At 34.5% G+C, this 24574-nt stretch overlaps 1 protein-coding gene across 1 annotated transcript in view; it reads left to right on the forward strand.

The window, feature by feature from the left end:
• DIAPH2 (diaphanous related formin 2) overlaps nt 1-24574 on the forward strand; it is a 938691-nt gene that overhangs the window by 202066 nt on the left and 712051 nt on the right. The window contains exons 6-7 of the mRNA XM_003274986.3: nt 24066-24140; nt 24221-24290. Of these exons, the coding sequence (XP_003275034.2) occupies nt 24066-24140; nt 24221-24290 (145 nt within the window). The remainder of the gene's footprint in view (nt 1-24065; nt 24141-24220; nt 24291-24574) is intronic.

A 24574-nucleotide genomic window follows, 5' to 3' on the forward strand; every position in this document is an offset into this window, starting at 1 on the left:
ATAGTTTTTGCCAGGTTATCTTTGAAATTTTTTAAAGTGTGGTGAAGTTTAATGATTGTTTCATATATGATGTGGTATTTGGATGAAATTACAATTTATTGTAGTTGTAAATGGATGCCAGAGTTTCTGTAAGTTTGATGTGCTGGTGTATTATTTATTTTACTAAATGCTCTGTTTTATGTATAACAAGGTATAACAGGGTAATTTTTAGGAGATTAGGGAACCAAGTCATAGGAATATGAAACTTACTGAGTTTAACACAAATTTATTCAAATGTTTTATTAAAGTAGTTTTACAAAATCTGAACTTTACTGTGTGATTTTTTTTTCTAAGTACATTTGAAAAAGCCTTTTTGTTTTATATCCTTGAGGATTAATAGTTTCAATTATCCAGAATTTTTTCTTTTCTGTATATAATACCAAGAACATATGCTATAGCCTAGTTCTAACAATACATTTTAGTGTAGATTATATAAATTATGTGAGACTTTTAAATAATTGACCATTAACCAAAGCCCTCAGTTACCTATACACTAAAGATAGTATCTTTCAAGATGCTAATTTTTTTACATTAGAGGAAAGAAAAAATATATACTTTTGAATGAATATATATTTTATATATGTATATTCATATATAATATACAAATAGAAGAACATTATTTGTCTAATTGAATCATGAAAACTGCAAAAAAAAGAAAAAATCTCTTAAATGGAACATTGCCAGTACTCCGTACTTTCAGGAAAACTTTCAGAAAATGGCCTCTGTCAGTGGCCATTAGAAAAACCACCAATTCTTGCTTAAGCTTTGTGATGCATATTTTTCTTCCCCTTGAAAGTAAAGAAATTGTAAATGGCACTCTTGAAAAGCACAAATGAATAACATACTATAAACCTGTTACTTAAATTATCAGACATTTTGAAAATTCTGGTCTTCATAAACCTAAAATATTCGGAACCACTTTTTGTTGAAAAAGGTTACCTGTCCCAGGGAAAATCATACTGGGGGAGAGGCAACAAGGGGCATATATACTTGGAATTGTGGAGCTGAAAGAAAGAGTCTAGCAGATACAATATTCTTTTGTGATATCACTTACCGAAATTCAGAAACCATGACATTAATATCTGATATTTATGAGTATAATTATAGGTCACTCCCATAATTGCTTGAGCTGATTCAGCTGGCCAGTGGATGCGTAGCCACTTGTTTTTCCTACTCTAGGAGCATGCCTCCAGAAAGAGGGGGGAAAAAACTTTTTTTTTTTTTTTTTTTTTGTTTGGGAGGCCAAACTGCTTTTGTCCCTGCAAACTGACACACTGAGATATGTACACCTGAATTTAAGGCAGAAGACCAACCTCTCCCCCATCCTGTGAGGGGAAATGTCCTCTATCTGTGTTCCTTGGGGTTCTTTTAGGCTTTTAAAATTACTCCTCCCAACCCTTATTCTTCTGAATGGAATCATGTACTTTAGCGGATTCTGCTGCAGGGAACAGATAGCAGTGGAAAAATAGTAAGTAGGTCTAGATATAATGTCAGTGGAAATAAAACATTTTTAGGCAGAAAATCACTGGATTGTTTTATACATGTATATTTAGTCCATGTTAAAGGTAGCAGATTTTTAAAGTTCATTTTGAACACCCACCTGGCGTGCATACTTTTTCAATTTTGTTTAGACTGGGAATGACTTGGCTAATATCCCCTTTCTCCAAGGTCCTGCCCTGATTGTTAGCCACACCTTTTGAGGATAAGATACAAATCCTGGGGACATACTATTGACTATTTTGGGCAGGGACATTTAAGCCTGAGGAACCTGAAAAGCATAATTGATGATTATAATCTACCCGAGGTTTTTTCCTATGGCTCACGGGCTTATGAAATGTATGTATTTATATTGAGGTTGATTCTAAATTAACTATGAATAAATGTATTTGAAAGTGTTTTCAAGGCCAATATAATCTTACTATGGTCATAATTAGTGATCATTTTGTTACTTTTACCTACTAAATTTAGTAATATTTGGAGTAGAAGCTGAAAAACATAAATTCTTATATTTTTTCAATTTGTTTACTTTTTATAACAGCAATTTAAAAGTAACTAGCAAGAATGATATTTGTTCATGAAACCTTTATTGAGTTACTACTATATGCATTTAAGTGTTAACTTTAATTTTGATAAGCTTAAATTTTATTGACTTCTGAAATGCTTATTAAAGATAGTAATAGTTAACATTTTAACATTTATTTAGTATTTATTACCTCCCTAGTACTGTTCTAAGAGTGGGAGTTGTGTGTATGTGTTGTGCGTGTGTGTATGTATGTGTGTGTATGTGTATGTATGATCCCTGTGATGCGTAGGTTTACATTTTCAGCTCAGACCTCTCTCTCTCTCTCTCTCTTTTTTTTTTTTTGAGACGGAGTCTTGCTCTTGTTGCCCAGGCTGGACTGCAATGGCACAATCTTGGCTCACTGCAACCTCTGCCTCCCAGGTTCAAGCGATTCTCCTGCCTCAGCCTCCTGAGTAGCTGGGATTACAGGTGCCCGCCACCATGCCCAGCTAATTTTTATATTTTTAGTAGAGACGGGGTTTCGCCATGTTGGCCAGGCTGGTCTCAAACTCCTGACCTCATGATCCGCCTGCCTCGGCCTCCCAGAATGCTGGGATTACAAGTGTGAGCCACCTGCCTGGCCAGACCTCTCTTTTGAAATTGAAACTCCATTTCCAAATGTCTTATTGGATGATGTATAGGCATTTTTAATACATTAACAAATAATGAAAAATTATGTGTGATATGTGTTTTTTATATATATATACAGATATATATATCTATATATATTAGTATGTATATACAGATATATATATCTATGTATATTAGTATGTATATACAGATATATATATATCTATATATTAGTATGTATATACAGATATATATATCTATATATATTAGTATATATATAGATATATATATCTATATATATTAGTATATATATAGATATATATATCTATATATATTAGTATATATATAGATATATATATCTATATATATTAGTATGTATATACAGATATATATATATCTATGTATATGTTAGTGTGTATATGGCATTTACTACCCCTGTGCAATGTTTTAAGACCTTTAAATGTACATATACAATCAGGATAACATTATTAGTATTGTTCCTATTTTGTAGATGAACTTGAGACTCAGAGAGGTTAAGTAATTTGCTCCATATTAAAGTTGCATGCCCAGCAAGTGTCAGTGTTAAGATTTAAACCCAGGCTTTGTATCTCTAGAGCCTAGGCCCTTAACAACTAGTTTGTACAGCGTCACAATAAGGGAAGTCTATTAAAATAGTATTCTTTCACTGTTGTTAGTATTCTTTCACTGTCATCACATACTAAATATTTTGACTTTCTTTCATTAATATTTGTTTGATTTAAATGAAAAAGAAACTATGAAAACTTTCAGCAAATGCATAGAAGATAATATAAAACACCTTTGTACTCATCTATCAGCTTAAGAGACAAAACGTTATTTTTGCTGTTGTAGAGAACTTAGTTGAATAACTTAGGAGTTTTTTTATGATATCATAATACCATTTGGGCCTATATTTTCATTGATTTAAAAGATCGTCTGAAATTCTACATTTTCTCTAAATCTATGCATGTAGTTTTTGCCATATAATATCTTAAGAATATATATCAGTGTATTGAAAAGCCTATTTTTTTTTTTTCTGATCACATAGCTGTGTGTAAATTGGGACTTCTTTGCCCTATCCATTGTGGATGATACTTCTAGTAATTCTCACACCATCTCTATATTTATTCCAATTTGCCATCATGTGATAAATTATGAAAACAATTTTTTAACATTAAGAGTTAATTTCCTTTGGTAATACCTTCAATTGGAGAAGTTCAACAAATAACACTTAATATTATGTGGTTTGTTTTTACATATCACATGGATAATCCTACAAAGGAATAACAAAACTAAATTCCCCTTGTCCATATGGGGCTTATATATATGGAGCTTACCTTCCAGTACAGGAATTCAGACAATTTTTTTAAAGGTGTACATCAAATATCAGGTTGTAATATGAGCTGAGGAGGAGATGTTGCTATTTTATATTAGATAATCAGTGAAAGCCTCCCTGACTTGAATGACATTTGCACAGAGGTCTAAAGGAAGTATGGCAGTGACCTGTGTTCACTGGAGGAGTAATGTTGTTAGAAACGGAAAACAGCAACAGCAAATACCAAAGATGGGAGCATGCTTGGCATGTTCTAGGAATGTCAAGGAGGCTAGCATGCTGGAAGCAGATAATGTAGAGCCTTATTGACCATTCAAAGGACTTTGGCTTTTACTTTGAGTGAGCTGGAACACTGTTAGAGTTTTGAGGAATGGAATGGCATGAGATGACCTACATTTTTAAAGGATAGCCCTGGGTGGAAGCAGGGAGAACATGTTGTACATTACTCAGGCAGAAGGTGCCACTGGCCGCAGAGGTTTCTAGCTGGCGAAGTGACACCCCAGGATCCTGTGACAATATGATAAATCATTCTAGTTCTTGATCACTCCTCTGTGGTGACCTTGGTCCAGTCAATGGACCTCTTTGGTCCTCAGTTTCTTCATATGTAAATGGGATTGGAGCCTTTCAGCTCTAAGCCTCTGTGTTCTATATTTTCTTTTGCTTAGTTTTAATCCTCTTACCTTTGCTATTGGAACTAGATTAGTTTTAAGAATTATTTTGAAGAGTGAGAAGAATGTTCCTCTATAAGGCTAGAGGATTTCCTAATGTTTCATTATTTTTTGTATTTATAAATGTATTTAACCACCCCCAGACAGATATTTATAATTTCCTTTAAATATGGATGAAAGCAGTTCCTAAAACTCTGTTGCATAACTGTTTTTGAAACCTGGTGTTCATTAGAACCCACACCGTGTCCTCTCGTGGGTAATTCTCCTCCCTACCACAGTTTTAATTGGTTTCTTTTTGTTCAGCCCCTCGTAAAATTTAAATATATATATAAATAATTGTACACACATACATATACATACTAACAGTTTTACCAAACATCCTCAAAGCAGTGATTTTGGAATATTAAGTGGAGTCATGAATTTCAAATTCACATGGTATTTAATCACTCAGGTGATAAAGGCTCTAAGAAAGTCATTTTGGTATATTTCTGCTAAAGCAAATACTTAAAAATCCCTTTTATAAGCCCTCATTAACTGGTCCTATCTCAAATCACTCTGTTACTGTACATTTCCCTCAACATTTATTTTTTACTATATACATTTACCTGTATCTGTTTATACTCTATAATAGTTTCATGCATGCATGTCTGTTTTTCTCATTTAGATTTTAGTCTCCTCTGGGGAAGGGACCCTCTTACCCTCTTATTTGTCTCGTGGTGGCTGGTACTGTGTAATTTATATATACTAATGTGTGATTTGATGTGGTTATTGACCCACCATCAATAACAACCTATTCTTCTCCACCAGTGAGAATGAATTTGCATTAATCTGGCACTATTTTGTGGCCATGCATTTTTAGCTGTAATCAGAAAAAGAATGAAGCTAACTTCTTCCACATGAGAATGAAACCTTGGTTTGAATCATATTCACAATCCACAGACGACATAGCATGCTTTACGCAATAGCCTTGTTACAGTTGCATGGTGAATTAATGAAATTGAATGTTTACAACTCTATTTAACACTCTAAAAATCCATGTGCTTTGACTGTAAAGTAAATCCCAATCTGCCATCACAAATTGCATTAGACTTTGCACATACCATGGTCTATGTGTGATTTAGAATGAAGACTCCGTTATTTAGAGATTTTTGTTCATATCTCTTTACTAAAGTTTGTGAAGGGCAGCAGTGCCTGCTGAGAAATGACCAATGAGTTTGGACAATTTTATTCACAGCCAATTCATTGCAAGATATATAGGTATTTGGCAATACATTTTATGAAGATCCAAAGAAATATGTAGCAATAGATCATTGTCACTAAGGTTTCTCGGCACATGACAAAAACAGCAAATACTGCTTTGAAGAATAGTATCACAGAATTGTGATTGCCTAGAATTCTTGTTAGAGTTGTTGCTGAAATTGCCTCACAGCTTTAGGGGTGTTTTACCCCACGAGGAAATTGTTTTTTCTGTTTGGTTGGGATCCACTTATCTGCCAAACTCATGGCATAGTGTCTGTATTCACATCCTATGATGATAGCTTCCTCAGCCAATATTTCCAAGCCAGTGAAAACATAAAATATCTTTTCGAGTTGATACATGTGCAGTTATTTGCATTACCTCTGGAATATTTGTTTTTATTTGATGCTATCTTCCCTTTAGATTTAAACATATTTTTCTAGTGTATTTACAAATGTGCATTTTAACATAATCATAATGAAAATAGATGGGTCTTGACAGCAATACAAATTAGGACTAGAAAACACTTTCTGAATTATAGGTCTTAATAAGTATTTAAACAACCTGTATTAAACTTATTAAAAGCTTGGCAAAGCAGCCAACAGTACTTAGAAAGTTAATATAAAGGTAGGTACAGATCAATACTCTTAGGACATTTTGCAGGGGACTAACTATGAAAGATGGAATAATAAGGATACTTTTTGCAATGTAGAAATGTGAACACGGCTTAAAATTGTGAGCACATCTCATAAAGCAGCATTATGTCCGGTATTACTAAAGCAGGTTTTTAAATATTGGTATTTGGAACTTCTTTGCCTTAACTTTCAAATCCATAAATCATTTTAGAATAGCACTAGTATATTTATACATAGAATACAAAATGGTAAACTCATTGCAATGGTCAATTTATATGCCTTTTGTTAAAATCTTAGTCAACAATTCAAATTCGTATCAAGTATATTCAAGCTCATTTGACTAAGCGGATACCATACATATTAAGTGACCTGGAAATTTTGATTATATACTATTAGCTTCAAAACATAATTCTGACTTCGGCACATCCAATGATATTACCTCTTAATAGAAGCAAAGTAGATTTATGTGTCATACATTATTTTAAAAAAGAATTAGGCACAGTAAATACTCAAGTTTTTGAAGTATTATTTTATTAGGAGAAAATGTTATGGGCATTAGGATAAATAGTGATTCTTGTGTTGGATTTATTTTATTACTATGTAAGCTCCACCAAGGCAATACATTTTCTCATTTAAATGATGTGTTTTAAACTAGAAAGCCAATTTTTGTATAATAATCATCTAAAATAATTAGAAACATGTAACTGATCATATAAAGGTATGTATAATCTAGCAGCAGAATCTAGGCACACTGATTATATGGATTTCTGAGTAGAAGGCTAACTTCCCTCTTAAAACACTTATATGCATTTTCTATTTATTCAAAATTAGTCTTGGGAATAAAATGCTTATAAATATGTCACTTGAAATATATTTATTTCGAGCTATATGAACTAATTTAACTAAAGGTCTTGGGCACATACTAGAGTTTTAATACTTCTCTCATTATTTTGAGAATATTGTAAAAGTAGTTGCAGCTTAAAATAAAAGAAGCAGATATTCTACTTCCATAAGACATGGGTAAAAATGCCAAGCTCCAATTAAATGAGGAAAGAAGGTGGAACTTTTCCAAAAACCTAGGACAATGTCAGGTAATGATTTGAGTATAACGTAGATCCAAGTTTCTTTGTGTGGAGTGGAGAGGGGTCAGGGGGTGTTTATCAGGTAAACAGTTCTGTCTCTCAATAAAAGTCTCTCAATAAAAAGTATTGAGAGACATAGCTGTTACCTGATAAATGACATTGCATCTCTTTTGTGTTGTTGTTTGTTTTTCAGGAGGGTCATTCTTCCTAATTCTGAACTCATTTTATTTTGTGGTTCTTTAAATGAGGGATATCAGACAACAACAGTAGAATGAGTCCTTGATAGTTTTCCATAAAGTACAGAAGATTTCTATGAATGTCCATTTCCTGCATTTAGCCAAAAAGTAAAACAAGGTTATGATATTTCTACAATGACCAGGAATAATAGTACTGGAATGCAGCTTTCTAGTAATCTAACCTGCTACTAAGGTGTACTTGAGAAATGCCCCTGAGGCTCTCCCCTTGGACTATCTATCATTTCAGCTGGACTTTTGATAGAAGTTGGATAGCTGACAACTCACAATTAAGATGCCAGCTGGCACCTGGAGTGCAAGTAGTCTGTATAGTTATTGAAAGAAGATCCATGTGCACTACATAACAGTAGTTGCTCTATGACCCCAGCTGTTCGACTGGTGGTAGATAATGGACAGCTAATTTGGGGAGATTTCCCACCTGGTCAGCAAAGCTGTAAGTGTATAGCCTCTCACACCAGGCAGTTTAAACCTGGAATCTTCTGTTAAGATGGAATCCATGAAGGCAGAATATAGAAGATAATATAATGTTATAGTACTTCTAAAAACTAAAACATCTTCAAATGAGACAGTTTTAGTGACCTCTTACATGAATATGAATTTCAAGCCTTCATATACCCGAAATCAACCTACTCCTGTTAGGTCAGTTCTGCAGCATCCAGTGTTATTGAACATATGCAGATTGATCTAATTCTATTTTGGAGGATATTGCCTGAGTACTGAGTACTGCCACAGTTTTTTTTTTTTTTATGTGGTACCATACTTCCCTTGATACCAGCTTCCAAAAGAATTTCCTGGAGATCATATCTTAAACTGGTACGTTCAACATTTATTCATCAAAAATTATTGAAGATTGGAGTGCTGTAGTTAAACAGATTTTTAAAAATTGAGTTATAAATTTCCATATGTGAATTAATATCTGTCAAAGAATATCTTGAAGTGGATCCAGCACTAAAACTATATTAAGTATTAATGAATTTTTCTTCGATATAGAGAATGCTTAAGAATTTTATAGTGCCTTTGAGGTTCGCATTATGAGCATTTATTAAGATGGTATAATACTTTAAGTGTAAGTGGTGTGGGACATCAAGCTGGGGGTATTCTCTGACCTTGTGATGTACTTTGTATCTTCAAAAACTTTTCTGTCAGTTTATGTGCTTGATGAGCAATGATGCTGCTTTCTCCTGGGAAGGAGATGGGTTATTATGTGGGTTTATCATTAATTTTGGTTTCTGTTACCATTTTTGTATTGTTTACAAATTATAATGATTTACCTGTTGAAATCATGTGTCTTAATTTGCTGATGACCACAGTTTGATTCAAGTATTCACCTTATTGCATTTCACAGCTCTTTTAAATGTGCTTAGAAAGTTGGAATGATAAAAGTTAAGAATAAATCGCTATAGAGGAGTTCATTTGGGGAGCAGGAAAAAATTGCATATACAGATTAGTTTTTCTTACTTTTTTTTTTTTTTTTGGTTTATTTGTTTTGTGTTGAGATGGAGTCTGGCTCTGTTGCCCAGGCTGGAGTGTAGTGGCGCGATCTCGGCTCACTGCACCCTCCGCCTCCTGGGTTCAAGCGATTCTCCTGCCTCAGCCTTCCGAGTAGATGGGATTACTGGCGTGCACCACCACACCCAGCTAATTTTTTCTATTTTTCGTAGAGATGGGGTTTCCCCGTGTTGGCCAGGCTGTTCTCAAACTCCCAATCTCAGGTGATCCACCTGCCTCGGCCTCCCAAAGTACTTGGACTACAGGCGTGAGCCACTATTCCTGGCCCAGATTGGTTTTTAAAATACGTGAATGGAAAGTTCTGAATCATATTGATATAAAGGATATTAGATAAATATGAATTATCAAATAGCACTGTGGAGATATAAGCATTGTGCTGGACACATACTGCAGAGGTCTATATAAGCATGATGTTGGGCTTATTAATCTGTGAACTCACAGCTGATTTGGAATCACATAATAATGTTCAACTATTTAAAAGAATAATCCTTAGTATATTCTTTGTCTTAGAAAACTCATCCATGCATTCAGGATCTTGGCTCTGATCATTGTGTGTATGATTTGGCATCTTTGATAATCTTCGTATGTCACATTTGCCCATTTTTTCACTTGTGATATCTAAATGGCTTTTACATTTCCATTGGCAATACTCTAGCTCGGGCCTCACTCCATTTGGAGACAAAAATTGATAGAGGAAGTGATTGGTCTGGCAAAACATAGTTACTGGGTTTATTGAAAATTCAGTATAACCAAAGTGAATAAGGTAAAGTGCAAAGGGATAATGAAGTCAAGTTAGTAGGAAGCAACCCCCGAATGACTGACCAATGTCTTTCATGTTGAGTATGGAAGCAAGGAAGGGTTACCAAGGACTGTTATTCCCAAATGAAAGGCGAGTGGCTTTATTTTTTCAAACTGATTCCTAATATCTGTGAAGTATTTTGTGTCAGACCAAATATCAACTAATATTTACTACATTTTTTGAAGTGGGTATTTATAGGTATATCATTGATGTGTCTATAGCCAATAGTCATAAATTGTAATATGATAGAGCTCAATATTTTATCCATTGGTACATGGAAAACAAAGAAAGTATATTTTTTGGGCATCTCTGATGTTTTTATTATCTAAAGTGTCCTGTGCCTTGATGATGCAACCCAAGATTAATAATTAAAAAGATGAAAACCACTTCATTGGTATTGTTTTTACTTCTACATATAAACATTGGTGATATTTTTAATATATTTTAACTTTTATCCAATATTTGTTCATGAAAGGAAAATAAAATCTTGTAACCTCTAATTAATGATTTTTAAGTTGTTGATAATATAGTTTAATGAGAGGTATATAAGAATTGAGAAGTGCTGGATTCTATTGTTTTACTATTAGGAAGCTCTGTGTTCTAAGACAAGTCACGAACCTTCTTTAGTTTCTTCATCTACAAAATGGAGTAACTTATTTTATTTCACAACCAGAAAAGCTACTCTTATTGGTGTGCGTTCTTTCATGGAGGTTTGTTTGTAAATGAAGAAAAATCCATGTTGTTAATTAAAATTGTTTGTTTGTTTTGGCTTTTAACTGTTCCAATTAAAAAGAAAGTCTTTGTTATTTTGAATAAGGCCAAAGTTATTTGAGCAATTAAGACATGCTTTCTTTACAAGGCATTTATATGTTTGAAAAGACTTAGCAAGTATAAATGCCTATCTTTTAGGTGTAGCTATATTTCTAGAGTTTTCTGAAAATAGGTATAAGTCAGGTTGACGATAATAGAAGGCTGATATCTCTTAGGGACTTTATACTGCATTTAGTCCTACAAATGTTTTGTTTGTATGTCATGTATATATTTGTTATTATTGTGTTGTTATTGCTTTAGATGGTTTATTTCACTATAATATAAGAAAAATAATAGCGGGTTTGGCTTATTTTGTCTTGGATAAAAGCCTTAACAAGTTGTTTAGTGGGGGATTATTAAGGATTTTGAATATTTGTTGTATTTATGTTGGTCAAAGGATACAAAATTTCATTTAAACAGAAGGTGTAAGTTCAAGAGATTTATTGTACCTCATGGCAACTATAGTTAATAACAATATATTGTATACTTGAAAATTGCTAAGAGAAGAAATTTTAAAAAGATTATTTTTAAAATTTCAATAGTTTTGGGGGTACAAGTGGCTTTTGGTTACATGGATGAGTTCTATAGTGTTGAATTCTGAGATTTTAGTGCACACATCACCCAAGCAGTGTACATTGTACCCAATATGTAGTCTTTTATCTCTCACCCACCTCCCAACCTCCCTCCACCTACTTTGAGTAATGATGGTATTTTGATGGAAATTGCAATGATTATAGATAGCTTTTGGCCGCATGGTCATTTTCACAATGTTGGTTCTGTCCATCCATGAGCATGGGATGTGGTTCCGTGTGCTTTTGTCATCTATGATTTCTTTCAGCAGTGTTTTGTAGTTTTCCTTATAGAGATCTTTTACCTCCTTGGTTAAGTATATTCCTAAGCACTTTTTTGTTTATTTGTTTTTGTTTTGCAGCTGTTGTAAAGAGGGTCGAGTTCTTCATTTGACTGTCTGCTTGGTGCCACTGATTTGTGTACATTGATTTTGTAACCTGAGACTTTACTGAATTCATTTATCAGATCTAGGAGCCTTTTGGATGAGTCTTTAGGGTTTTCTTTGTATACAATCATATCATCAGCAAACAGTAACAGTTTGATTTCCTCTTTTCCAATTTGGATGCTCTTTATTTCTTTATCTTGCCTCATTGCTCTGGCTGGGGCTTCCAGTACTATGTTAAATAGAAATGGTGAAAGTGGGCATCCTTGTCTTGTTCCAGTTATCAGAGGGAATGCTTTCAACTTTTACCCATTCAGTATGATGTTGACTTTGGGTTGGTCATATATGGCTTTTATTACTTTGAGGGAAGTCCCTTCTGTGCCTAGTTTCTTGAGGATTTTTATCATAAAGGGATGGTGGATTTTATCAAATGCTCTTTCTGCATCTATTGAGATGATCATATGGTTTTTGTTTTTAATTCTGTTTATGTGATTTATCACATCTACTGACTTGCTTATGCTAAACTATTCTTGCTAAACTATTCATCCCTGGGATGAAACCCACTTGATCATGATATATTATGTTTTTGATATGCTGTTGGATTCAATTAGCTAGTATTTTGTTGGGGATTTTTGCATCAATGTTCACCAGGGATATTGGTCTGTAGTTTTCTTTTTTGTTATATCCTTTCCTAGTTTTGGTATTAGGGTGATGCTGGCTTCATAGAAAGATTCAGAGAGGATTCCCTCTTTCTCTTTTGAAATAGTTTCAGAAGGATTGGTAAAAAAATTTTTCTTTGAATGTCTGGTAGAATTCAGTTGTGAGTCCATCTGGTCCTGGGCTTTTTCTTGTTGACAATTTTTTTTTATTACTGATTCTATTTCCTTGCTTGTTACTGGTCTGTTCAGAGTTTGTGTTTCTTCCTGATTTAATCTAGGAGGGCTGTATGTTCTTAGGAATTTATCCATTTCCTCTAGATTTTCTAGTTTTTGTGCGTAAAGGTCGTCATAGTAGTCTTGAATGATCTTTTGTATTTCTGTGGTATCAGTTATAATGTCTCCAGTTTCATTTCTAATTTAAGTTATTTGGATCTTCGCTCTTTCCTTCATTAATCTCGCTAATGGTCTATCAATTTTATCTTTTCAAAGAACCAGCTTTTTGTTTTATTTATCTTTTGTATTTTTGTTGTTGTTTGAATTTCATTTAGTTCTGCTCTGATCTTTGCTATTTCTTCTTCTAGCTCTGGGTTTTGTTTGTTCTTCTTTTTTTTTTGAGACAAGTTCACCCAGGCTGGAGTACAGTGGTTCAATCTCGGCTCAGTGCCGCAACCTCCACCTCCCAGGTTCAAGCGATTCTTGTGCCTCAGCCTCCCAAGTAGCTGGGACTACAGGCATGCACCACCATGCCCAACTAATTTTTGTATTTTTAGTAGAGACAGGGTTTCACCATGTTGGCCAGGTTGGTCTCGAACTCCTGGCCTCAAGTGATCTGCCCGCCTTGGCCTCCGAAAATTCTGGGATTACAGGTGTGAGCTAGTGCGCCTGGCCTTTGTTCTTGTTTCTCTAGTTACTTGAGGTGTGACATTAGGTTGTCAATTTGTGCTCTTTCAGACTTTTTGATATAGACATTTAGCACTGTAAACTTTCCTCTTAGCACTGCTTTTGCCATATAACAGGTTTTGATAACGTGTGTCACTAGTACCATTCTTTTCAAATAAGTTTTAAATTTCCATCTTGGTTTCATTGTTAACCCAAAACTCATTCAAAACCAGACTAATTTCCATGTACTTGCGTAGCTTTGAGGGTTCCTTTTGCAGTTGATTTCCAGTTTTATTCCATTGTGTTCTGAGAAGATGCTTGATCTGATTTTGAGTTTCTTAAATTTATTGAAACTTGTTTTGTGGCCTATCAGATGGTCTATCTTGGAGGATATTCCATGTGCTGATGCGAAGAATGTATATTATGTAGTTGTTGGGAATAATGTTCTGTAGATTTCTGTTAAGTACATTTGTTCTAGGATACAGTTTATGTCTATTGTTTCTTTGTTGACTTTCTGTCTTGATGGTCTGTCTTGTGCTGTCAGTGGAATATTGAACTCTCCCACTCACTATGTTGCTGTCTATTTCATTTCTTAGGTCTAGTAGTAATTGTTTTATAAATCTGGGAGCTCCAGTGTTAGGTGCATATAAATGCAGGATTGTAGTATCTTCTTGTTGGTCCTGAGAGAGGAGATTTTTAACTGTTCTCGTAACAAATAAAATCAAGTATGTGAGGTAATTCCTATGTTAATTACTTTGATTTACCCATTTCACAGTGTATGCATGTGTCAAAACATCATGTTGTACAGTATAAATATATACAGTTTTTATTTGTCAATAAAAATAAATGTAAATTAAAAAAACACATATTTAACTATGGTTAAGAATGTATGTATGTGCACACTGAAGAGCATATAATCTCCACAGTATCTTTCTCAGTGTTAGGAGGAATGGATTTTAAAATATTATATAAAAACAAACAAGAAAAGACTAAAGCAGTACCTATTACAGATAACATTCTGAGGAAAAAGAACATTTGGACTTGCTAAAATGTTTTTGACATCTACATTGAGGACCCAAGAAAATGATTTTCTTTTTAGGTTTGGTTTCAGTTATCTTGTGCTAAAAATATCTGTGAACATTAAATTTCTTTGATCTTTGTCTACGTAGCTATCACACTCTGTAATGGGTCTTTAATTATATGTTTTTGGCACTGCACCTGGTAGGTGAGAAGGACTGTTGCATTTCTGTTGTTCACTCATCAAATAGCAATTACCCTTCAACTCTCCTTACCCCTGTTACTGTGAAAAAAAAAAAAAAAAATTCACTTAATTTCTCTGCTGCCCACCAGAGTCAGATAGTATAACATACCAATTGGTTTAGGAAAAAAGAATATGTACGGGTGGTATATGCTAATGCCTCTATGTTTCTTCATTGCATTCAAATAACTTCTTACTTTATTCATGACATAAACTTGGTATGAGCTCTGTTTCATTTGCAGGGCTTATAGATTGGGAATGTGATTTTTTGGAATACGTTTATTTTAACAAAATTCCACTAAACTAAACGAAATTGGACGTCCTGTGGTGTGCGTGATAGAATTTTAACTATATTACTTATCTTAGGAAAATAAACCAATACATTTTTCTTGTGGAAATTTACATTTTATTATAAGTTTGACTGGTTATGTTACTAAGAAGGCATCTTTAATAAGTGTCCTAACATAATTATATCTACTATTTCAAACATCTGAAGAAGATAGAAAATGTGAGTAGCTTTTACTTGAATATTTGGAATACTCTTTCCCTTCGCTTCCCCTATTGACCATAGATTGAAGAGTCTATTTTCATTGTCATTCAAATTTTTTGGTAATTTTTCCCCATCATTACTTTGGAGCAAGACCTTCTCTTATACTTTTCTAACAATAATGTTTAAAGGAAGGTGGGGAGGAAAATATTCTTGATTGTTAGCCTGTTAGGCATTCAGATAGATTTGGGCATAAGCCATTTCTTAGACTATCTCCAAAGTAACTTAGACAGCTTATGAAATTGATTTTAATAAATAAAGAACTTTTATCCTTTTAGAGAGTGTGTTTACTTAAACTATTGCCCTCAAGAGATTTTTATATGTAACTAGAGCATTTAAAATTATTTTGTAAATATGTAAGAGGAATTTGTCTTTATGTAATATAAATAGCTAGAAAGAATACACATTTCCTACTTTGTAAGGAACTCCTAAAAATGGATGAGAGGCATGAGACATAGTAGGATTTTTGCAATAAGACTGATAGAGTAAACGCAGCCAGAGAGAAAGATGGAATGTCTTCTTTGGTGTTTCTAAGGAAATCGTAATCTATCACAACATTGAAGTCAAAACCACTCAGAGGTAGAACTGGTAAACTGATGCATTCAAACTTTCTATGAATCACATGAAACAAATGATCAGTGACTGTCAGGCTTCGAGGGTTTATGCACAAATGTCTGAAAATGGTAGTGTTATGTCAAATAGATATTTTATAATTGGTCAGAGATATCTCATGGATTAATCTACTATGATGAATAGTTTCCAAGGATATTCAAATGCCCAAAGCTATTGTGTTTGCTTTCATGTAGAGAAACCTGAGTGGACATACATGTTTTTATGGATCTAAGACCAAGTCAGTTGTAGTGTATACAAATCCCCATATATATTATACATGTTTATATATTTTTTAGTGGGTACATATATTGACAGCGAAACTATCTATGATGTTTATTTAGCCGAACAAATTTTCCTTTAAAGATGCGGAAAATACTAAGGTTTTCTTGGTTACTGTCTATGCAGATTTGATCCATGGACTGAATACAGGATACTGTTTATGTTGGGCTACGTACTGGTTTTAATCACATAGAACTCTTTCTTTCCATAAGTGTATACAACTAAAATTTGGTTTTAGTTGCATTAAAAAACATTACAGTAGCAATATTGGTGTTAAAGTGAGATGTTTTCCTATAAAAAAACAAACCAAAAACACACCACTCAAGATAATATTTAAAGTCTCCTCAACCCTTTGAATTAGTTGTTTCACGTGTTATAATTTTACCAAATTTCTGAATTCCCCCAAGAAACTCTGAACTATCATTCATTTTATTTGATGTTCCAGTGATTCAGGTTGTAGTTTGAGATTACACATGGGAATAGAACACCATTCGAGGGAAATAAAATGCTTTGTACAGAACACGTAACCCTCTATACTAGCCTTTAGCACTGCACAAACAGTGATAAAGGGATGACATGACTAATATTGGACTCCTTCACATGAGACCAATTGCCTTTATAGCTTATGGGATTCAGTATAGAAGTTTCTAATTTTAGCTTTAACTCTTGAAAGATAGATGTTAATTTGGATAATCTAATCACTGATGGACATGCAGTCACTATTTTCTATTATATCTTCATTGTATATAGCATACTGAACTCATCTATTCATTACATCTTTGGTTTTACATTATATTTAAGTGAAATGTAACTAATTCGGAGTCTGAATCTCAAATTTATGGGAGAAAGGTTGAGGTTTTGGGAAACTGTGAAATGTTGTCCTGTACAAGAATCTGTGAGGGAGCACAATCTTACTGCCTCCTTCAATAGGTACATTTATAGAAAATTTTCCTCGTTTTGCTTTGCCCTGAAGTTAGAGAGGGGAGAGTCTTGCTTTCTCTTTGGTTTAGGGTTAATTGAATCTTCTGATACCTTCATTAAATGTAAGATTTTCTTTCCTTTGATCATGCTGATCAGTATAAGTGGATCCTTTAAAAATAATGACCTTAAAAGTTCTGAAGGCTTGAGATAGGTTTCTGTTTTAAAACTTCAATATATTTTTGATATAATTCTGTCAGGATTATACATGAACAGGATTATACATGAACTAAAAATTCTCTCCCCCTCACCATTATAATTTCCATATCCTGATGTGAATTGGCCAGTACTAATTATAATTAGAATTAAGTATACACAAAATTGGATAGTGACCAGTTAAAACACATGAGGTTGGCCGGGCGCAGTGGCTCACGCCTGTAATCCCAGCACTTTGGGAGGCCGAAGCGGGCGGATCACGAGGTCAGGAGATCGAGACCATCCTGGCTAACACGGTGAAACCCCGTCTCCACTAAAAATACAGAAAACTAGCCGGGCGTGGCGGCAGGTGCCTGTAGTCCCAGCTACTCGGAGAGGCTGAGGCAGGAGAATGGCGTGAACCCGGGAGGCGGAGCTTGCAGTGAGCCGAGATCGTGCCACTGCACTCCGGCCTGGGAGACAGCGAGACTCCGTCTCAAAAAAAAAAAAAAAAAAAGGTAATATGAGTACCAAATATTTAAATTATAAAGTCTTAAAAAAAATCTTTTTTTAGAGACGGGGTCCCACTATCTTGCCCCATCTGACCTCAAACTCTTGGACTCAAATGATCCCCCTGTTTCAGCCTCCCTAATAGCTGAGATGACAGGCGTGACACTGTGCCCCAGTCTTATTTTTAAACAAGTCAATAGAGTAAGTTTAGTATAATTTTAGTCATCTGCATGTTTTATAAAAATTAATATAATTTTCATTAAGTGATTAAAAGTTGTGTTAATACTGTGGGGAAAGGATTCTTTAATTTATGCCTAAAATTCATCCTGCATTTTGGACTAGAAGATTCAAACAACATTCAGATTTTTGGTTTTTAACATTTTCCAAAAACTTCTTAATGGCTTTATTGTGATGTTTTATGTACATTATTTCATTTAATAGTCACAAAGACTTCATGGGGTATAGGTAGTATTCTCATCCCTATTTTGAAAATAAAAAAACAAGCTTAGAAAATTTACGTATATTATCAAAAGTAACACAGCTAGAATATGTAGAGATGAGATTAGAACCTAGATCTGTTTTCCTCTAAAGCTTATGCATTTAGCCATGCAGCTATGTGGCCCCACAGCATAATCCATTGATGGATGATGGAATATTTTCTTGATTTTTGGGTGAACTTGGAAAAAAGTCTTTAATTTTTAGCTTTTTTAGCAGCATAACAGATATTAGCCTCCCTGATAGATACAGCCAAACCTTTTTTACATAGGGTTGGAAGATGCTATCTCACTGTGATTCAGACCTCTTGTTCCCAATATAAGCTTCCTGGCTTCCTTTTTAGTCTCCAGATATAATCTTGGCTGCTGGTTCACTCAAACATTAATCTTCCTGACTGGTCTATTGTTTTTGTTTGGGTGGTTCATTTGTTCCACTTGGTCTCCTGACATGTGACCACAAATGTCAACTTGGATGTGTAGCATGTTAAGACAGTTCTTTAACTTAGGTAACTTGATAACACAAAATCACCAATATGTTAATACCTTAAAAAGTGAGATCGTGGACTTATATACCCCATCAAAAAAGAAATAGTATAAGCTACATTTTGGCCCTATTCTTTCTGATAAACTACCTTACCTAAATCTTGACTGAAAATTTTAGTTGAAGTCTCCAGTTATCTGTCCTTAACAGTATTTCGCAGATTTCTTATGATGCTCAGGACTTTAAAAAACAATAAAAACATGAATCGAAAAGTACTTATCCTTTCTAAATAAATGAACTAAGCTGTTAAATAATGAAACATATGTTTGTCTGTCTAGGCATAGATATGCAGATATAAACCGTTCTGTAACACCACTAATTCTTCTTAAGCAAGGTATTAGAGCTATTAGCTAGATGTTACAGAAAATTGTGTACTGGTCCTGTTTTAGTAATTTCTAAGGATGTGGTTGAAATAAGCATGCGCTTAGGAGTCAGATATGGATTTGAGGCCTAGAACTGCTACTTACTTATTGAGTGATGTTTGGGAAGTCACTTAACTACTTTGCTTCTCAGTTTCTTTACCTAGAAACAATTTTCAGAATGGCTAAACTTAAAAAGACTGACAAGGATTTGGGGCAATTAAAACTGTGATATTTTGCTGAAGGAGTGCCAAATAGCCACTTGGGAAAGCAGTTTTTAAACAGTTAAACATATACTTACCATAAGACCCAGCTGTTCCATTCCTAGATATTTTTTAACAGAAATGAAAGCATGCTTACACAGATAACTTACATGTCAATGTTTGTATCAGCTCTATTCATAATCATCAAAACCTGGAGACAACTGAAATGCTCATCAAGTAATTAATAGATAAACAAATTGTGGTATATTCATATAATAACAAGGAATGGAATACTAATACATGCAACGAAATGGTTGAATATCATAGTATTTATGCCAAGTAAAAGAAGCCAAACACAAAATTTGAAAACTGTACAATTCCGTTTATAATGATATTCTGGCAAGCACAAAACTATAGGGACCCAAATCAGATAAGTAGTTGCCAGGATGCTGGGAGTAGGGAAAAGGGATTGACTGCAAAGGGGAATAAGGGAATATTTTAGGGTGATGAAAACGTTTTATATCTTATTTGTATTGGTGGTTACATGACTATACTTTTGTTAAAATGATAAATTTTACTATATATAAATCATACCTCAGTAAAAAGGAAAGAAAAAATAACTCATGTTTGGGTTGGTTGTGAAAATTATAAAGAGTCATTTTCCTCCCCTATTTTTCCTTCTGTTTGGTTCTTCATTATTCTCTGCCTGTTCTATGTCCCTCATAAATGTAAGGTCCATGAGAAATGTCAGTTTCTTATTTCAGGGCTGAGATAGTACAGAAAAATTTATGTCTTTGTCTGTAATCTCTGAGTAAGATTTTAAATCAGGTCATCAACTGTATTCTTATCATTCTAGATGTTCCAGTTAGTACTAAATAACTCAGAGCTGGAATTTGCATACTCCATGAAAGATACCAAATATATCTGTTTCAACTGGATTCTTTTTTTTTTTTTTGAGACCGAGTCTCGCTCTGTTGCCCAGGCTGGAGTGCGGTGGCTCAATTTCAGCTCACTGCAACCTCTGCCTTCTGGGTTCACACCATTCTCCTGCCTCAGCCTCTCCGAGTAGCTGGGACTACAGGCGCCTGCCACCACGCCCGGCTAATTTTTGGTATATTTAGTAGAGTCAGGGTTTCACCGTGTTAGCCAGGATGGTCTCGATCTCCTGACCTCGTGATCCGCCCGCTTCAGCCTCCCAAAGTGCTGGGATTACAGGCATGGGCCACCGTGCCCAGCCCTCAACTGGATTCCTGATCTGTGTCCTGTGGCACTGGGAGGGCACAGTATGGTTGGGAGGGCATGTAAAGCAGCCTTGAGTTCTGAGCCTGAGTCTTGCCTGAGAAAGGCTTCCCCTGCTTCTCAGCAATCCATTGTTCCATGCTAGTGGTTCTCAAACTTGAGCAAGCATCAGATTCACCAGGAGAATTACTTAAAACATACATTTCTATCTTCCTCCCAGCTACTGATTCAGTAGGTCTGAGGTAGGGCACAAGCATTTTGATTTCTAACAAGTTCCTGGATGATGTCAATGCTGCTGATTTGGAGTGCACACTTTGAGAACCGTTGATTTATGCTTGCTTCTAGTGTTTCAATGTCAGAATTTCTGCCCACATGCTCACAGGAGCCAACATTTTGTTTTTAAACTGCCTCCTCATTTCATGACCACTTTTGTATTGGCTGAAATCAGTATACTCTATGTATATGAGAAAAAGAGAGTGGGGGAGGGGGTGGAGGAGAGAGAGAAAGAGAAGCAGTAAAACAGTAAGTGCTTGGCTGGAGTTCACAAAGTGTTTGATGTCTGAAAGGCAGAGAAATGGTGGTGCTGGCAAGAGAAAAAGGAAACAAAGCTATGTCTAGCCACACCCCCTTCCTTTTAACCTCTTGCGTCATTGTTGGTAATTATTTTATCCCCTTAGCAATGGGCTCATTTCAGGCTCCCATTCTCTCTACTGTAAAAGTTTTAAAGACTCTTACTAGGCCTCCTCTGCCCATTGGCCTAAAATATTCTCATTTAAGACTTTTCCCTGTCTGGTTTGTAATAGTAGGTCCTGCCTCCTCACACTTAAGTTGTATGATTGTATCTTTTTTTTTTTTTTTTTTTTTAAAGAAAAATAGTAACTTTCCCTGAATAAAACCAAAGTACCATAAACTGCACCATTTGAAACGGGATGTGTGGGCGACTGATTTCAATTGAACAAATCTGAATCATGTTCTTGTGAATCATGCTTCCCTAGACCAAGAAAGAAATAACTTTAATAATTTTAATAGCAGTAGACATAAAGAGAATATAAGTAAAATTCCGAATTTTAAAAACAATTTGTGGTAAATTTAAAGAAATCATGGATTATTTCATCTTCCCAAATGCCAAAGCGGATATTGAGGACTACATATAAATTTGTTCAGAATTCGTATTATGTAAAGGTTATTGCAGGGTACAGTGTGCTGTAATGATATCTGCTGATTTTTCTCTGTGATGAATTAAATTATACATTACATATTATTTAAGTATATTATACTTGAAGCTGATGTCCCTTTATCCCTCTACCACCACCTCACTGATTATCGAGCCTTTAGAGAAAATAGCTGGTTGCACTAGATGATTACATGCCTCAATTGGGTAGTAGCTTGTTGCCAATTATCATTAGAATGCCATATTGATTTTTTTCTTGTTTCCATTATGGAAATTAAAGCAGAATTTGTTTAAAATGAGCTTCTATGTATATTGTAGATGGCGATTGGTTCTGAATATGAGCTATTTTAAAAATATATTTTTGTCAGTGATGTGATGTCTCTGATATTCCCTTAAAAATTTAGGTCTCTGCTTTGTTGGTAAGATTTACCTTAGGTAGCTATGAAATGGATAAAGACTGGAATGGAATGGTTTAAATATATATAGCATAGATATTATTATTTCACAGAAGTCTATATTGATTTATGTTTATGATGTTCTTGGGTAGTATGAGATTGCTTATTCTATTAACCATACAGCCAGTAAATTTAATTAAATTTAAATTAGCAAATACTTATTTAGTGTTGACTCTATTTAATATAAATAGTTAGTGGCTATATATGAGCTACCTTGCTAAACACTATGAAATATAGAAATATTAATGAAATGATATAACTAGAGAATTTACATGCCAGAGGGGTAGGTAAGACATGGCAAGAATCATTATGATTATGTCAAGCAGTAAGAGATAAATATTACATGGAGATTTTAAGGAAAAAGAACTCATTTGATCGGAGGAATTACAGGGGAAAACATTAATGACTTAAAACAGCCAATTTTAGTTTTAAATAGTTGGGAGAGATGGAGTTGAGGTTACCTTCTGGGAAGAAAGAATAAATGAGCTAACATGAGGAAGCACAAGGTGGGCTCCAGCAATGATAATTTGTCTGATTTTATTGGCACACGTGCGTTAAGGCCTGAGGCTGGAAAGGTAGATTGAGGCTACATCAGAATGTTGAGCCAAATGATTTAAAATGTATTAAGTAGTCCAGTGGAAATTTTTGGACAGAAAACTTTGGTTAAGGGCAATTTAATCTGTCACTTTATAAAATGATTAAAAGAAAAGAATGAAGTTGGGGAATCACCAGTTGGGAGTCTCCAGGCTTATTAAAGGAAAGATAACTAGGGCTAAACTAGAATGTTAGCACAGGCATTGGAAAGGAAGAAAGGGGCCATTTGGAGGAGGCATTCTAGAAGTAGAAGTAGAATATTTGTGAGTAATGCTCTACATTAGCAGTGTTTCAGCCTTCTGCCACACAGGAGACTTTATGTCCAGCTAATCTCCTAAACCTGCTTACTCAGCTCCTGCCACATGGGTCTCCTCACAGTTCCTGGAACATTCTCAACACACTAGCTAATGCCTCATGACCCAATTTGCCCTTAATCCTCCTACTTGGAAAGTCCTCACTTTCAGAGTTCTGCTGAAATACCTAACCTTATCAAAGAATCTTTCCTGATCACACAATGAAAAATAGCAACCTGCCACTCCTTTCATTCTATTTTCCAAGGTTTATTTTTCTTCATTGCATCAAAGCAATTATTACATTTATTATATAGTTAGTTAGTTGTTCACTGTCTCCCTATCTGTAGACAGTAAAGTCCGTGAGGCTAGTTGCTTAGTTTTGTTGCTTGTTATGTATCTCTCTCACCTAGAACATGCTTGGAACTTTGTAGACACTCGACAAATACTTGTTGACTGAATAAATAGAATAAGTGCAAAGGTGAAAGAAATGGGACATCAAATAATTATGCCAGTATTTGAAGTCTGAAGAATTTAAAGGGTAGTGATGTTATTAATAAAGTATTAAAGAGTGGAAGATAAGTTGACTTAGGGATATGGAGACAGAGGAAGATGAATTCAGCTTGTAAACTCATGCTTAAGTATGTCATGCTGGTGAAACAGCCAAGGCAGTGCTGTGTAATGGGCAATCTAAAATGTGGAGAAGTCTAGGATTGAGGTAAAGATCACTGAGTCATCCTCATAGAGTCAATACTTGAAGCAGTGGGAGTTGAAAAAATAATGACAAGCAATATTGAGACAGAATTATCAGATTTGAAAATTAAAATTTTATTTTGGATATTTGATGTTTTAAAATTACTTACTTATACATCTAATTTTTTGTTTATTTCTTAGCTGGGTTAACAACTTTGGCCATGAAGGTCTTGGACTCTTATTGGATGAGTTGGAAAAGCTTCTGGACAAAAAACAGTAAGAATAAACACTAAAATTAAAATCACCAAAGGGGAAATGTTTCAGCACAACATAATATACATTTTTCTTTTATTTAGGCAAGAAAATATTGACAAGAAGAATCAGTATAAACTTATTCAATGCCTCAAAGCATTTATGAATAATAAGGTAAGTAGTATATATTTCTGCCCCTGTCACAAAAGGTGAGAACTTGCCCAACACTATGAAAGTATGAAATGAACAAAATATATTTTTACTATTTTTTTTTATTTCCAGGGTACATGTACATAGGTGAACATGTGCCATGGTGGTTTGATGCACAAATCGACCCGTCAACCTAAATAATAAGCCCGGCATGCATTAACTCTTTTCCCTAATCTTCTTCCCCACCCTGTACCTATTTTTTACTTATGTTTCTGCTATATTAATTAATTGTAGACTAGTTATTATAG

This window comes from Nomascus leucogenys, chromosome X, assembly GCF_006542625.1.
Source record: "Nomascus leucogenys isolate Asia chromosome X, Asia_NLE_v1, whole genome shotgun sequence".
In the NCBI taxonomy this organism is placed as follows: Eukaryota; Metazoa; Chordata; class Mammalia; order Primates; family Hylobatidae; genus Nomascus; species Nomascus leucogenys.